At 41.5% G+C, this 14,226-nt stretch overlaps 1 protein-coding gene across 2 annotated transcripts in view; it reads right to left on the bottom strand.

Annotated features, from left to right (window-relative positions):
- LOC125892560 (complement C4-B-like) overlaps positions 1-14,226 on the bottom strand; it is a 36,577-nt gene that overhangs the window by 6,242 nt on the left and 16,109 nt on the right. For both annotated transcript variants that reach the window (XM_049582559.1, XM_049582560.1), the window contains exons 14-27: positions 11,089-11,232; positions 10,870-10,993; positions 9,520-9,591; positions 9,201-9,413; positions 8,968-9,082; positions 8,609-8,679; positions 8,375-8,514; positions 8,051-8,266; positions 6,908-6,959; positions 6,704-6,793; positions 6,413-6,619; positions 4,131-4,209; positions 214-406; positions 1-96 (exon numbers count right to left, since the gene is read on the bottom strand). In XM_049582559.1, coding sequence (XP_049438516.1) covers positions 1-96; positions 214-406; positions 4,131-4,209; positions 6,413-6,619; positions 6,704-6,793; positions 6,908-6,959; positions 8,051-8,266; positions 8,375-8,514; positions 8,609-8,679; positions 8,968-9,082; positions 9,201-9,413; positions 9,520-9,591; positions 10,870-10,993; positions 11,089-11,232 — 1,812 coding nt within the window. The remainder of the gene's footprint in view (positions 97-213; positions 407-4,130; positions 4,210-6,412; positions 6,620-6,703; positions 6,794-6,907; positions 6,960-8,050; positions 8,267-8,374; positions 8,515-8,608; positions 8,680-8,967; positions 9,083-9,200; positions 9,414-9,519; positions 9,592-10,869; positions 10,994-11,088; positions 11,233-14,226) is intronic.

The raw sequence follows: 14,226 nt of genomic DNA, 5'->3' as shown, positions 1-14,226 counted from the left end.
CGCATCATTTCTCAGTTCAGTTTGCAGGAATTGAAGGGACTGTTTCAGTGCAAGAGTTATGAAAGCCGTCATAGATGCGTCTTCGTCTTTGCCTTTCTACATTAAACACAGAAACAATATTGCATTGAAATCACTGCTATTGAGTTTGTTGCCACTCTAATACTGTTCTAATATATGTATGTGTATGTTCATCATGTATACAGTAGAGATTACCATAACTCCTCTGTGAAGCACTTGTTCTGGGTCATCGAATGACCCATCAGTCTTCTGTACTGAGAGCAAGTAACTGACTGATTGCCTGATCTCTTCTTCTGGTACAACCCTGGCCTTTCTGCCCTGCTCTCCAAACCCCACTGTCTGACGCTGTGCCACCAACGATAGCACTTTCACTACAAGGGCAGTCAACCTGAGGACAAGAGAGAGAAAAGTAAGGGAGACAATTTGATGGAAAAAGTTAATTCACAATTTGAGATACTGGAAATTAGGAAAGTTTTACGATTTGAGATTTTGAGAAGTAACTACCGTACATCAAAAATCAACTACAGCAAGCAATTCGAAGAAAATTCGATGTGAACGCTGGATGTTAAAAAGCTGACACTACACTGCATTGCAGGCGCAGGGCCCATACACATGCTGTGCTTTTTGCGCCCTCAAATCCATTGTTTTCAAGGTAGACGCATGAAAGCCATGCTTAAAAGTGAGAGCAACACTGCCACGATGCACAAGTGTTCCCAAGCGCCCGTTTTTCAGGGTGCAATGGCTTCGCCCTGAGATAAACAGAGTTCAACTGTTGAAACACAGCAGCATGCACTGTATGTCATGTGAATGGAACAACCAATTTTAGCAAGCAGATATCTTTCCCTTCTTTCATAAATATCAGTCTGTGGTAAATATGGAGGAGAAGTTGATCATTTGAGTGCAGGGCTACCTTGACCTTTTCATTTGTCCCACAGACAATATTGTATGCCTAATACACACATAAGATTTCCTGCCTGGAGGAAGATCAGCTCATCACTATTTTCTTTTTCTGGTCACTAGGCTATGATATGGAACTGGTTATGGTTGCTTTGCAGCATCGTGTGCAAACTGCCTCTGTGATCTTGAAAGTTGGCACAAAGGTGGCTAGTGTTGGGTATTGTTTGGGTTTTTTCCGATACCGGTGCCGAACCGATACTTTTAAAATGGTACCGGTCAGGGTCCAAAGCTAACACTCGCCACTCGCCAGTTACGGGTAGATTTTGTCTCTGGCTGGTAAATTTTTAATACCACTCGCCACTCTGGCGAGTTATTTTTTTCCAGCTAAATATGCATTTTTTGTTACTGGAGAACGATGCTGGTATCGGCTGGTTTCCTGGCAGAGTAATGTATATTTCGGGCAGAGACGATCTTTGATGCATCACATGCATTTGCGACTAAAAATAGTTTTGTGCGAGCAAAAGAAATCATTAAGGAGCACGCTGTGCAAGTAGGCTACAGACTTCAACCAGCAGCAGAAACGAAAGGCGAATCCTGCTAGTTGTGGGTTGAACACAGACAGGAATACGTATTCCTGTCAAATACGTAGTGCTCCGTGACGCAAGATAATGGCTTACCGGCGACCGAGAAGCCCGGCTCCAGGTCCAATAATTGGTGTCATGACTGCCCAAAATTACCTGAACAGACGAGCCGTGGCTGCACACAGGTATGTGATGTGTCAGAGGTGAAATGAGCCGTTCACATTTCTCTCTTTGTGGCAGGTAACGGTCCAGAAACCTCACCGCACTTTAGGGACTGTTCTTTACTTGTCAGGGGAGGAGGGTGGCTGGTTGATTTTTGGTTGATTTTTATTTTATGTATTTATTTTATTTCGATCCCCGCTATGTTAATCAGTTGGTGCAGTTTCACTTAAGTAAAAAAAAAAAGACTGAACAACTTTCACTTGTATTGGAGTAATATTTGACCAAGAGTATCTTTACTTTCACTCAAGTCATGTCGTTGAATACTTTGTCCACCACTGGTCAGACATTCATGTTTATATAGGGCAGGCCCTGCTGTTGCAGTCTGGTTGAGCTAAAATCTTATGTCTCAACTGTCCAAAGGAGACTGAAGTCAGTGATTCATGTAAAATTCCTTAATTTGCACTGTAGTAAGAATGCTACAGAATTTATAAACCCAAATATTACACTTAACTGTTGAAAGTTATTCATATTTTAGCATACATTATTACTAATATTAGTGCACACTATTAAAATATTGATTGAGAATCGCATACAAGACCCAAATGACATGCTAAATAATACTGATAGCAAATTACAACACTTAAAAGCAATTTTTATTTGGTTGGCTGGTAAAATATCTGCCTGGCTGGTACCGGTGCTTAAACGGTGCCTGAACCGATACCTCAAAATATGAGTTTTTGAAAGTGGCACAAATGGGCCACCTTTCAGAAGTGTGTGAGTATTTTGAATAACAGTTTTAAATTATAATAAAAACAGTGTTTTTATTTATTTATTGCTGAGGAAAATTAGAAATATCTGGAAATAAATAGGTATATGAACTCTATTAACAGTTTTAAAATATAATAAAAAACACTTGGGGCGTCGGTAGTGTAGTGGATAGTGCTGGCGCCCCATGCACAGAGGCGTTGCTTCGCTGCCGCGGGTTTGAATCCGGCTTGCAGCCCTTTGCTGCATGTCAGTCCCCACTCTCTCTCTGTCTGCCCATTTCACCTTCTGTCCTGTCATTAAAGGCAAAAAAGCCAATAAAAATAATCTTTTAAAAAAAAACACACTTAACAAATTAACATTACAATAATATTAACTCTATTAAAGTCTGGTCTCTGTAGGCAGCCCAGGCTCCGCAAATGGTGACAAAAACCTTTGGGTCCAGGCTGTACCAACCAGCCAGCGTGAGACCAGCGAAAGCAAGCACACACACATGAACGCAGTGCCCATGTCTTGGTCTCGCGCAAGCGCGCACACATGAACACACAGTTAGAGCTACAGGCTACAATGAGGTTAAAAACAGAGTTCAAAATGACATTTTTCCAAACAACTTTTTATGTTGGGGCTTCAGGACACTGACATCACTACGGATGAGCAGTATGGAGATATTTTGTGGTTTCACTTATGTGTTTTTGGACGTTTGAATCTGGGGCGCCGTAAGCCTCCATTAAGTGGAGTTTTGTTGCTACCCCCTCTCCCCTTGGATCTCCGCAAGTGTTGTGAGGACTCTAAAACTTCACCTGATCCTCCCTCAGCATGAGGGTGAGTAGATAATGGCTGAATTTTCATGTTGGGTGCGCGATCCCTTGAACAGGTGTGTAAATCTAGGGTAACTAGCAGCTATTGCTCGTTCATGACAGCGCCACAGAGGGTGAGGGGGGGCGAGCTAGCTCCATTGTGTTTGATAACATTGTTGAACGTGAACAGAAGTGACGCCCAATGGTGCTTAGCGTGCCTTTAAATAATAATATACACTCAACAAATGAACAAATGAATGAATTAATGATTTTGTTACCTGTAACGTCCAATAGAGGGAGACATAGCATTTAAAAAAAGCACCGAAAGGAGGCACCGTAATGTGCGTTTTGTTTCAGTCTAGTAGGTATCAGTTGTATAGGTACCAGTTCCATAAGCACCGACTTTCGGTACCCAACCCTAAAGGTGGCACAGATTAATCACAAGAATAGCACCCAGCATCTGACCTTTTGTTTTCCAGGTGGTTTAAGATGTGGCATGTATATGGGCCCTTAAATGTGTAGGAAGAAGGTGAGGTAGTAGGAATAACTGTAAAAGTGAGAATGGGGTTAATAAGTATGAATATTATATAAAAGTTGAATGATACCAATAATTTAAAAAGATTTAGCATATTTGAAGGTTTGTAAAGTTTGAAAAGCTGATGCTACACTGCACTGCTGGCTCTAATCTGTATATAGATGGAGAAAAATTATTGAAGTGTTTGTGCCATATTTTTTCAGTCCTTGGAACAACAGAAAGTTCCTAAGCTGTGGGAGGAATACATTGTAGTGCCAGTGGCAAAGGTTAGGTCTCTTAAGTTTCTACGTTGAAAAATGTTCAAGGACATAAGTTGTAAAAAAAGGCTTCGAGCATTCACACCCAATAAAGCAGCATAAAACAGAGCCTACTCACCAATTACTAGGTGACGTTGAAAGAAATGCTCTGTAAGATCCATCTTCTTTTTCCTTGTATGTTAAAACCCTCATATAACCTGACAAAGAAAGCTTGTTAGAAATAAAAACGTCCTTTTTTTAAAATGCCCGTAGCCTTGTTAGTGACCCGTAGAGGGTGCTAAGATCATAAGGGTGTTCTGTTGCTTCTGTTGTTCAGCAGCTTAAGGGGCTATGTCCACCAAAGTGTTTTTGTCTGAGCGCCCAGAGTTGTAAGGAACATGCATTTGTGGGATGAGCAGCAGAGCAGAGTATGTGGTTTGCACACATGAAAAATTGAAAATGAGGCCAAGTTTAATATAATGGGGTCCCAAGAAGACGGCACCCCAAGAAGACCGTTTCCTCATCCTGTCAGCACTTACGAACCGTAGGCAGTCTTCTACAGATTTGCAGTCAAGGTTTGCAAGATGATATGGCCGATGGCTCTTTGCCCAGACAATCTGGAACAGACTGCACGCAGCCAAATTATGGTCTCATAGGGCTGCAAGGAGGCCTGCCATGACTGCCCTTCACCATCAGGCCTGTTTGTGCTGGTGTCGGCAACACGTGCACTGGAACCTGAACGTGTGGAGGAACGTTGTGTTCAGCGATGAGTCCCGATTCTGCCTACAGCAGTTGGATGGTAGGGTCAAAGTGTGGAGAAGACGTGGAAAACGCTTTGTGGATTGCTGCACCGATAGAGTAACATCTTTTGGTGGAGGCAGTGAGATGGTGTGGGGCGGCATCTCCCTCACTGTCAAAACGAGGCTTGTCATCATTGGAGGCAATCTCAATGCAGAGATATCGAGATGAAATTCTGCAATCAGTGGCAATCCCATATCCACAGTCTGGGACCAAACTCTATCCACCAAGATGACAATGCTCACCACAGAGTGAGGTTTATCAGAGACTACCTCCAGAATTTGGGAGTGGAGAGGATGGAATGGTCTGCCAGCTGTCCTGATCTCAACCTCGTTGAACACTTGTGGGATCAGCTTGGTTGTGCTGTTTGTGCCAGAGTGACAAACACAACCATGTTGGCTGACTTGCAACAAATGCTGGTTGAAGAGTGGGATGCCATCCCACAGCAGTGTGTGACCAGGCTGGTGACCAGCATTAGGAGGAGGTGCCAGGCTGTTGTGGCTGTGTATGATTCTTCCACACGCTACTGAGGCTCCTGTTTGTTAAATGAATAAATTGTTAAATTGCCAATATGTCTTGTTTCTTTGGACTTCAATCATCCAATCCACCAAACAATAGTCAACAGCAAAAAAACAGCTGTTTTGCATTGGCAGAGAAGATTTGGCAAATTTTTCATGTGCGCAACCCACATACTCAGCTCTGCTGCTCATCCCACAAATGCATCTTCCTTACAAATGTGGCACCAGTTAAAAGGGAAATAAACAGGCTTTCCAACAGTATAAGATTTATTGCCAAGAAGCACTGTTACAACAAAGAAATAATCTACCAAACACAAATTTCCTTATTTTTTTGTGCTTAGTTTATATGATGTTTCCTCTTATGAACTCACACAGACCGGAGGGTCCGTCCTCTCTCACTGCATGCTTCAGCCTTCCCCTCATCCAAAACAGGTACTCCACCTTGTGCTGACATGTTTACTTTCGCAGATATCCTTTATTATAGCAACCAGACACTAGCATAGTAGGACTATCCTGATGACATAAGTTTAACATTCTGTTACGCTCTCTGTATCAGTATCTGAATCAGTCTGGACTCGGTGCCCCCCAAACACTCAGGCACCGATTCTAGGCTGCTATAGAGAGCATAACAAAATGTTGAGTTCATGTCATCAGGATGGTCTTACCAAAGACAGTGTCTCAGATGAAAAAACAGTGTATCTCCTAAGCACTCTCAAAGGCTCCCAGCTGTATGTTTCCTGAAGAGCGCCCCACGCTTTCAGCTGGGAAAAAAAACACTTTGGTGGACATGAAGCCTAACTGACTTGTTAAATATTGTCAGGTCTGTTTCCAAGCAAATACTGAAAGGCAGATTTTATCCACTCTTAAAACGCCTTTAGATTATTAGTTTTATTGTACTAGCAGATAGGCTAACATCATCATCTTTAAAGTCTGCTAACAGGCAAAAGGAGCAATCAACATAATGTCATGATGAGGTCCTTAGAAGTGGTGTCAGAATTTAAGTTTGGCAAAAATGTTCTTCACACTGAATGTGTGTGATTGTTCACAAAAAAAGGTTCATAAATGATGAGGAAATTGTGCAATTAACTGCTCCATGCATTCCTACCTTGCTCAATTTTATCAAGAGCATCATCTCTGCTACCAGCAGGCAGGTCGAACCATTGCTCACTCAGGTCAAGGTAGCGGACGGCTGATGCTGTAGGGGCTAGTCCTGTCATGGTCTGTTCTAAACATCCTGTAGGCAGTACGATTAGGCCAGCAACCTTATGAGGAGAGAGAAGGTTCTTCGCATGTGAACTGCCAAATCCATCCCCTGTAAGATGAGAACATTGAAAGGGTAAGACACTGTTTTTTTTTCGAAGGCAAATAAATTTTGTCTTTGTCTAACAGCACATACCTTCCACTGAAATAAATATATTGGAGCTGGAGTCGGGGACTGTGTCAGCTGGTAAAGATCCATCAATAGTGATAGTCTTAGTGCTCCTCCCTAATCAAGATAGAGAGAAGTAAATTAATTAAAGTGAATGTAAGTGTATATTGAAGAATAAAATAATGCCAACCTGTCAAGCGAGTATCGTTACGAAATACTGAAACAACTCACCATCTAATTTAAGCACTTGGGTTTCTTCTACTCTCTTTTCAATGCCTTCTGCCTACAGCATGAGAAAGTAGAGTGAGAAATTACTGTATGTCCCCTCCCTCACACATAAAGATATCCAAGTGGAAAAAAACATGATGGAACCAGAGTAAGGTTTATTGCCAAGTAGGTTTTCACACTCAAGGAATTTGTCTTGGTGTTTGGTGCAGACAATGATCATATTAAAGCTGGGGCAGGCAGTTCAATTCTGGTGACACTGGGCAAAAATCCCATCATGAACTTTGAGCATATTGTAATTTAAGTGGTCTGAAAGAGCACTAAACTTCTGCATCTTTGCTTGGCTCCATTTTCAAGCTTTAGAAAATAAATTCTGTGATGGGAGACTGTGGCCAATCACAGGCCATTTCAGAGAGAGCAGCTGTCAGTTATGTCAAACATCATGAACTGCAGTCAAACTGTCAAAGTAGGCAGCGCTGACCAAGAAATACTCCCATCAGCCAAAATATTAAAACCACTAGCAGGAGAAGTGAATAATAATAATCTTGTGACAATGCAATGTTCTGCTGGGCAACCTTGGGTCCTAGCATTCATGTGGATGCTACTTGACACACTCCACCCACCCAAACAGCGTTGCAGAGCAAATGCCCCCATGGCATCGGCAGTGGCCCCCCAGCAGGACAGTACACCATGCCACAACACAAAAACTGACAGAAATGGCCCAAACTAATGACAAAGAGCTCAAGGCGTCTATCTGGCCTCAAAATTCCCCAGATCCCAATCTGATCAAGCATCCATGGGACATGCTTGTGCCCCCCTCCACGATAGGGCCTCCTTGGACTGAACTTTGCTCTGGCTTGTTGAGACATGGACACAGGACCCTTTAGGAGTGGTCCTGTGGTGTCTGGAACCAGGGCAGTGACAGCGGATCCTTTGAGTCCTGTTGGTTGTGAGGTGGGGTACTAACATGTCCCCCGGATGCTCAATTGGATCAGAATCTGGGGAGTCTGGAGACAAGGTTGATGCCTAGAGCTCTTTGTCACATTCCTCAGGCCATTCCTGAGCAGGTTTTGTCGTGTGGCTATTTTTCTGTGTGGTTATTTTGTCAGGTAGGCTGTAGAGAGATCAAATAATGTCTTAGTCACTCACCAACACATTCAATTTTTTCTCAACTGCATCAATTCCCATCTCATTCTCTATATCATAGAGACGTATTTTGATGGGTATTTCGCCAGTTACCATGGGGACGGCACTGAATGACACAAACTGGGAAGACTCTGGCTCCACAGTAATGTTAACAAAAGCTGTACTGGTAGCTGAGCCAGGGGAGCAAAGTCCTTCAGTTGGTTCCATATGAACTGCCACCTATAAAAAGTCCACACATTAAATACCATCAAGGTCTACATTTCAGTTTGTATAGAAGGTGGTTGTTTTTTTAATTGCCACTTAATGTCAGCATTAGGTTATCTTCACCTGTAGTCTTTCATGGCCATAGTTGTAGATAACAGGTGTAATGGATAGTTGCTCGTATCTCTTCACTGAGAAAGGCAGTCTCAGAGACACAAATACTCTCTTAAATGCTCTGAACTCAGACGGCTTAACTACACAGAAACCTGAATAAAACACAGAGCAAGTGAGTTGTACTTATTAATGAGAAAACTAGGCAAATAGCTGAGATGTATTTGTGACGTGAGAATCTGTTATTACCAGTCTCTGCAGACAAAGTGATGACCTGAATCTCCCATGTGGTGATGGAATCAGGTAGAGCCAAAGAATAGCTGAGGGGTTTCAGTTAAGATAAAATTAATGAACTGGTTGTAATATGCATCTGACAAATCCTTTGTCTACTTGTAGTTTATTTAGGAGACTAAGTAATGCATTTAACCATATTCACTTACACTGAACCATAGAACAAGCAGTAGTTCAAAAGTTGACAGTATTAGAAGCAACGAACAGTAACTAATGCAAATGATAGGTTTTAAAGGCTGTAACTAGAAATTGTATCTTACTGAAAAAGAAAAGATTACATTGAAATATTATATAAAAACTGTCCATTCATCTCTTACCTTTCTTTGCCATTTACATCAAATTCTCTGAATTCAAAGCTTGGAGGGAATTTACGTCGAATGTACTGAGCAGCAGGGTCAAAAAAGAACTCTTCAATGTCAGCTGTGCTTGCAGCTAAAAATGAGAAAACAAAAGGTTTGTGATTACACTCCGTGTTGCCACAGTCATTTATTAAAAGCTATCTAAGTAGGTGTGTTAAGTATTTAATGTTCACATGACAATTTCATCTTACTCCTGCCAAGTCCGTTCTGGGTGTCCTCTTGTATCTTTTTGTGTCTCAGACGCTCTCCCTCAAGGCAGCATTTTAAAAAGACATTTGCACAGTGAGGATTTGCTTCCAACAGAGAGACTCTCTTTGCTCTATCCTGACATGTCCGTATCATAGGGATGAGAGAAAACCCACGAACACAACAGTCCTGCAGCTTTTCATCAGAAAAGTTTGATTCTGTAAGTGACAGTAAAAGAAAAAGAAAAGGCACAATTTTCGAGCATCGTTTTACCAGAAGTATTTTACATCATCTCAGAGTTAAAATGGCAGAATGTCGTCTTACTTAGTGCCATCATTTCTTGTTGAAGGTCCACAGCGCGCCTTTGTCGTGCAAATTCTGAATCACAGGCAAGATCTGGAAACATAGTATAACGACATTAAAGCTCAGCATGGGTTAAGTAAATGGGTTGCTGCTTGAGTTGTTGGAAAACAATAATTTGCTAAAAATGTGATTTCTGCATTAGTGGTTACAGCAACATTATAATCTCTGCCTTGTTCTTCTTTATTTTATTTCTAACAACGAGTACTAGTATCCGTTTTTTTGTGTTGTTTTTTTATGTTTCAGATAAAACCGAAACTGTCTGCATGGCTAGATATGACTCAAGGCACATGAGAAATTTACTTATTTATTATTTATAATTTGGATAAACCAATCCTTTGAAGACATGTCTTTTCAATACTCATACTGCAATATCCTGTGTCCCATTATCTGAAATTTGGATATGTTAAAGTATGTGTGTGTGTTAATCTAGTGTTTTGTGAACTACTTCATTATAGTAGCCTACATAATTGTCTCCTGCCTATAATCTTGCCTCAAACCATCTTTATTACATCTAGACAAGGAAAAACTACTTTGAAGCATGTCCCAAAAACTGGTTGAATAATCTCTTGGAATTGCAGTTTTCTTTAGGAACATAGACTCTGGATTTCTTCTCCTCTTTGACAGGTAGTAGTCACCCCTGTGGTCACTGCTGACCTGCAGGTCTGCATGCACAATGTATGAATAGGAGGGTTAGGATCCATTTGTTGCACAACTAGCCAAAACTTTAGCTGGTCCATATCCAGCAAAGTCTATGACAGCTGCTCAAAGTGTAACTCCTCATTTTGGCAGTACAGGTCGGAAATGCACAAACCTGAAGGACTGTTTAAAACATAGCCATTTTTCCTCTGTGGGCAGAGGGTCACAGCAACTCCTGAGACTCAATGGTCTCTCTGCTTCACATCCTGCAGAGCCTGTGCTGCTTTTTTCTGCCTTTTTTCCTCTCTCTTGCCTTGTCCACTCTTCCATGTGTATACATCCATGACACTGAATATCTTTTAGATAACACTAAATTACATTTACTATAAACTACCGTAATTACTATACTCTCTCCAGAACTCACACAAGTTTCCACTATTGTTTAGATATTATAAATATAAAGATATTTCAGAAAGACACTTCTGCTTAAGAAGGCAATAACAAACAGACCAGATCAAGTGAAAAGTAAAGAGACACACACAATACTGGAACAATTTCAAAAATTGTTGTTCACATCAGTCTTTTTGATCAATTTACATGGTGAAATAGGGTCCAGGTTGCTGAACTTTTCCTGTGAAGGTTTTAAATAAAGTAAACTGTGTTTTTTTTTCTTACTCTTTTTCCACACTGCTTCGGATTGAGATACAAAAGACAGGCCAGCATCTACTAGTGCAGAATCTGGGTCAAGTCTTCGACGATGTGGGCAACCAAGGTCATACGATTGCATGGTGGAAAACACCTGAAAAGTGAAACAACAGCTTGGATTTAATTTATTATAATATATGGGCTGAATTAAATAACCTCAGTAAGACAGAATCAGTGTGAAAGTGTTACCTCTTTGGCTGTGAGTTTATTATCAGCATTGAGAGCGTAGATGGCTTTATCCACAGCCAGTAAAGCCACTCTGGCTCTTTGACCATGTAAATCAAATTCTAGCTTGGTTTTCCTTCCAGGTACAAATGGTCCTTTTTCTTCTACCTACATTAAAGTTAAAATATTACCATGTCATCGTCCTAGGTTAATTCCATCAATAGATTCAAACAATACATCAAAATGTATAGTATACATATACATACATAGGCTGTGCTCAGTAGTTTAAATTTAACTTAAACAAAATTTTGTGTTGACAGAGTGATAATTGCCATGCAACCTAAAAACACCCACCACAGCAGTGTCTTTTTACTTTAAAGCTTAAAGGTAGGCTACAGTACAGTACAGCAGGAGCTTTATATTAATAATTTTTTATTGCTAATAGATAAATAGGTTGCAACTTTAGACAAAAGCCTAGACCCTCCCTGCCTTTCTTGGTTGCTTGTAACAGCTTGTGGACTGACCTCTATGTAAATAAGTCAGGCCGAATTTCTGGAATGGATGGATGTGACGTTATATGCGTTCCCTTGCCTTGCCTAAACCACAGCACTTACAGTGTGCAACAGGATGGAGTCCGCTAACATTGGCAAATGACGACCCACCACAGCAGAGTCCACACATGCTGTTTTTCCACTATACAGCTTACATTATGCGGCGGTGGCCTCACGAAGACGGACCTTCACTTAGCACCTTGCAGCAAGTCAGCCAGAGCAACTCTGAGCACCCAAGCCGCTGGGTCTAATTCGAACTGCCCTCTTGACCACCCCAAGTCCCTGAAGAATCTGCAAACTTCTGTTGCTGCAGTTACACAGATTCTACCCTGCTGTGAACTCCAGGGCTGGGGTTTGCACTGGCTGAATTTGAGTTGCTACAGCAGCTAAGGTCTTAGCTGCAGTTCACTCTCCTTCTGAAGAGGTAATGTCCTAGCAGCAGCGAGTGAGGCGGAGGGTCGGCAGGCTGCGCTAGCTAGCGAATTCTTGTCTCATTTGTTGTCTGATAAACAGTAATAATTTCAGTTCCCCTGAGTGCTGAGAAGAAATACTAAAGTTACAGGAGACATTGACAAGTGGAATAAAAGCCTATTCTGGCAGCTTAGCTTTCTTAGCTTTCTTGCTAATGCAGATGCATTGCTAGCTAGCTAACATAACAACGTACTGTCTTGAGCAAGGGCACGGGAATGTGGGTGCACAACACAGTTTGTTTGGCTATCTGAACATTGAAGTGCGACTGTCAGAAAATAAATGAAAAGACGACAAATTTTATGCAGTCCTCCATTCCGATGTGACAACATCATCACATCAGCTCAAAGTGCAAGGGTCAGGGTCAACTCATGGGAAAGCTAATGTTACACTTGGGGAGAAATTTGCGGTAGCAGGAGCTACTCAATAGCATTGACAAGCTAAACAGTCTGTAAAAGACCATAAATTTGCCAGTTTGCCAGTTGCCAGTTTTGGAGGTGCTTTTTTGCGTCCATAAAATATTTTGGACGCAAGGAACTCCACTGTGGGGACATATCCACAGTTAGTTGCACAGGGGATGTGAACAGACATGAAGTGCAGAGACAACTGGATGTCCACTAGCTTGGCGTTGTCAGACCCAATTCGCAAAACGCGAATGAGTCTTGACACGGAGCGTCCTCTATTCCTGAGGGGAGGTATCAACGGCTGTCACTCAAAGTGCCCCTTCACGCAATTGGAAAGACAGAAAACCAATCAGAGTAAATGAAACGTGTGACGTAGGCTATCACGACGCCACTGTAAACAGACCAGCAAGATGCAGCTGAGATGAGCTGTGATGATGTCTGGGAAAGAGTGTTGCCATCTTTGCGGATTTCCTCCTTACTGTGGACTCCGAGTTGCATGGCTGTGATTCCCAGCTTGGTCGCTTCCCTGACCTGCTCCTCCATGAGAGCAACTAGCGGAGAAACAACAATAGCCACTGGGTTTTCACTGAGTCCCATCTTTTTCAATGGAGCCAGTTGGTAAATTAAACTTTTACTAAACCTGTAGGAAGGATGGGAAACACGTCCTTTTTTTCAATAAAAGCTTTCAGTTCCGCCATTTGTTCTGCTTATGTACATTCCAGTTCGTTCAACACATTTACCATCGCAGTTTCAATGTCAGTAGCCATGTTGGTTGCATTCACTCTGCTCCTTGTCCCTCCTATTCTGATGATGTGCCCGCCCCAAAGTAAACGGTTGTGATTGGCCCGGTAAGCTTTAACCGATGCCAGAATGCGCCTTTATGATTGCATGGCTAGACTGATCTGCAGAGTGAAATAGAATATGAGCTCACGAGTTTCACCAGGCTAGATGTCCACCACCATTCAAAAGGAAATTTTGGCACATCAGGTTGAGAGACAAACTTTGCCTAAGGCAAGGGAGTGCACATTCTTTGGACCCATAGATCCATTAATGTAAGTACGCCTGAGCATTTTTCTTGTAGCTTCTCAACCCAGTCATTAGAATAAATGTTTGAAGTGTATGTTTCTGCAAACCACAGATATATACTATTTTGACCTTATTACATAACAGATATGTTAAAATTTAACATTTCAGCAGTGTTGTAGTCACCATGGTTAGGTTTAGGCATAAAAAACACTTGTTTATGGTTTGGAAAATATCATGCTTTGGCTTCAAATACCCACTTTAGGTGGTACAGTCATGGCTGGAAATGTTGCTGATGTTTGACAAAAAAAACCAAAAAATAATGTCTTGATAAAAAATAACCCACAATCTCCACTGGAAATGCCACTTAAGTATCACTAAAACACAACCAGTTATGTTGATTATTGGTCTTAAACAGTGGTCTGCAGCTGGCATCCTCACCGAAGCGCATGCACGTACATAGTCATGCGTGGAAATGAATTCCCATGCGCATAGTCTTTAGTGATTAATGTCATTTGTCAATTGCATATTATTTAATTAGCCAATTTAATAGTAACCAATGCTAGATCAATACAGCTTTGTGTAGTTACATCTAGCTTTATACCTTAGCTTGCTTGCTTCAATTCAATTCAATTCAATTCAATTCAATTTTATTTATACAGCCCAATATCACAAATCACAATTTGCCTCACGGGGCTTTACAGCATACGACATCC

This window comes from Epinephelus fuscoguttatus, linkage group LG8 (genome assembly GCF_011397635.1).
Source record: "Epinephelus fuscoguttatus linkage group LG8, E.fuscoguttatus.final_Chr_v1".
Classification (NCBI taxonomy): domain Eukaryota; kingdom Metazoa; phylum Chordata; class Actinopteri; order Perciformes; family Serranidae; genus Epinephelus; species Epinephelus fuscoguttatus.
The sequence above is the reverse complement of the archived record's forward strand: the minus strand, read 5'-3'. Positions and strand labels throughout refer to the sequence as shown.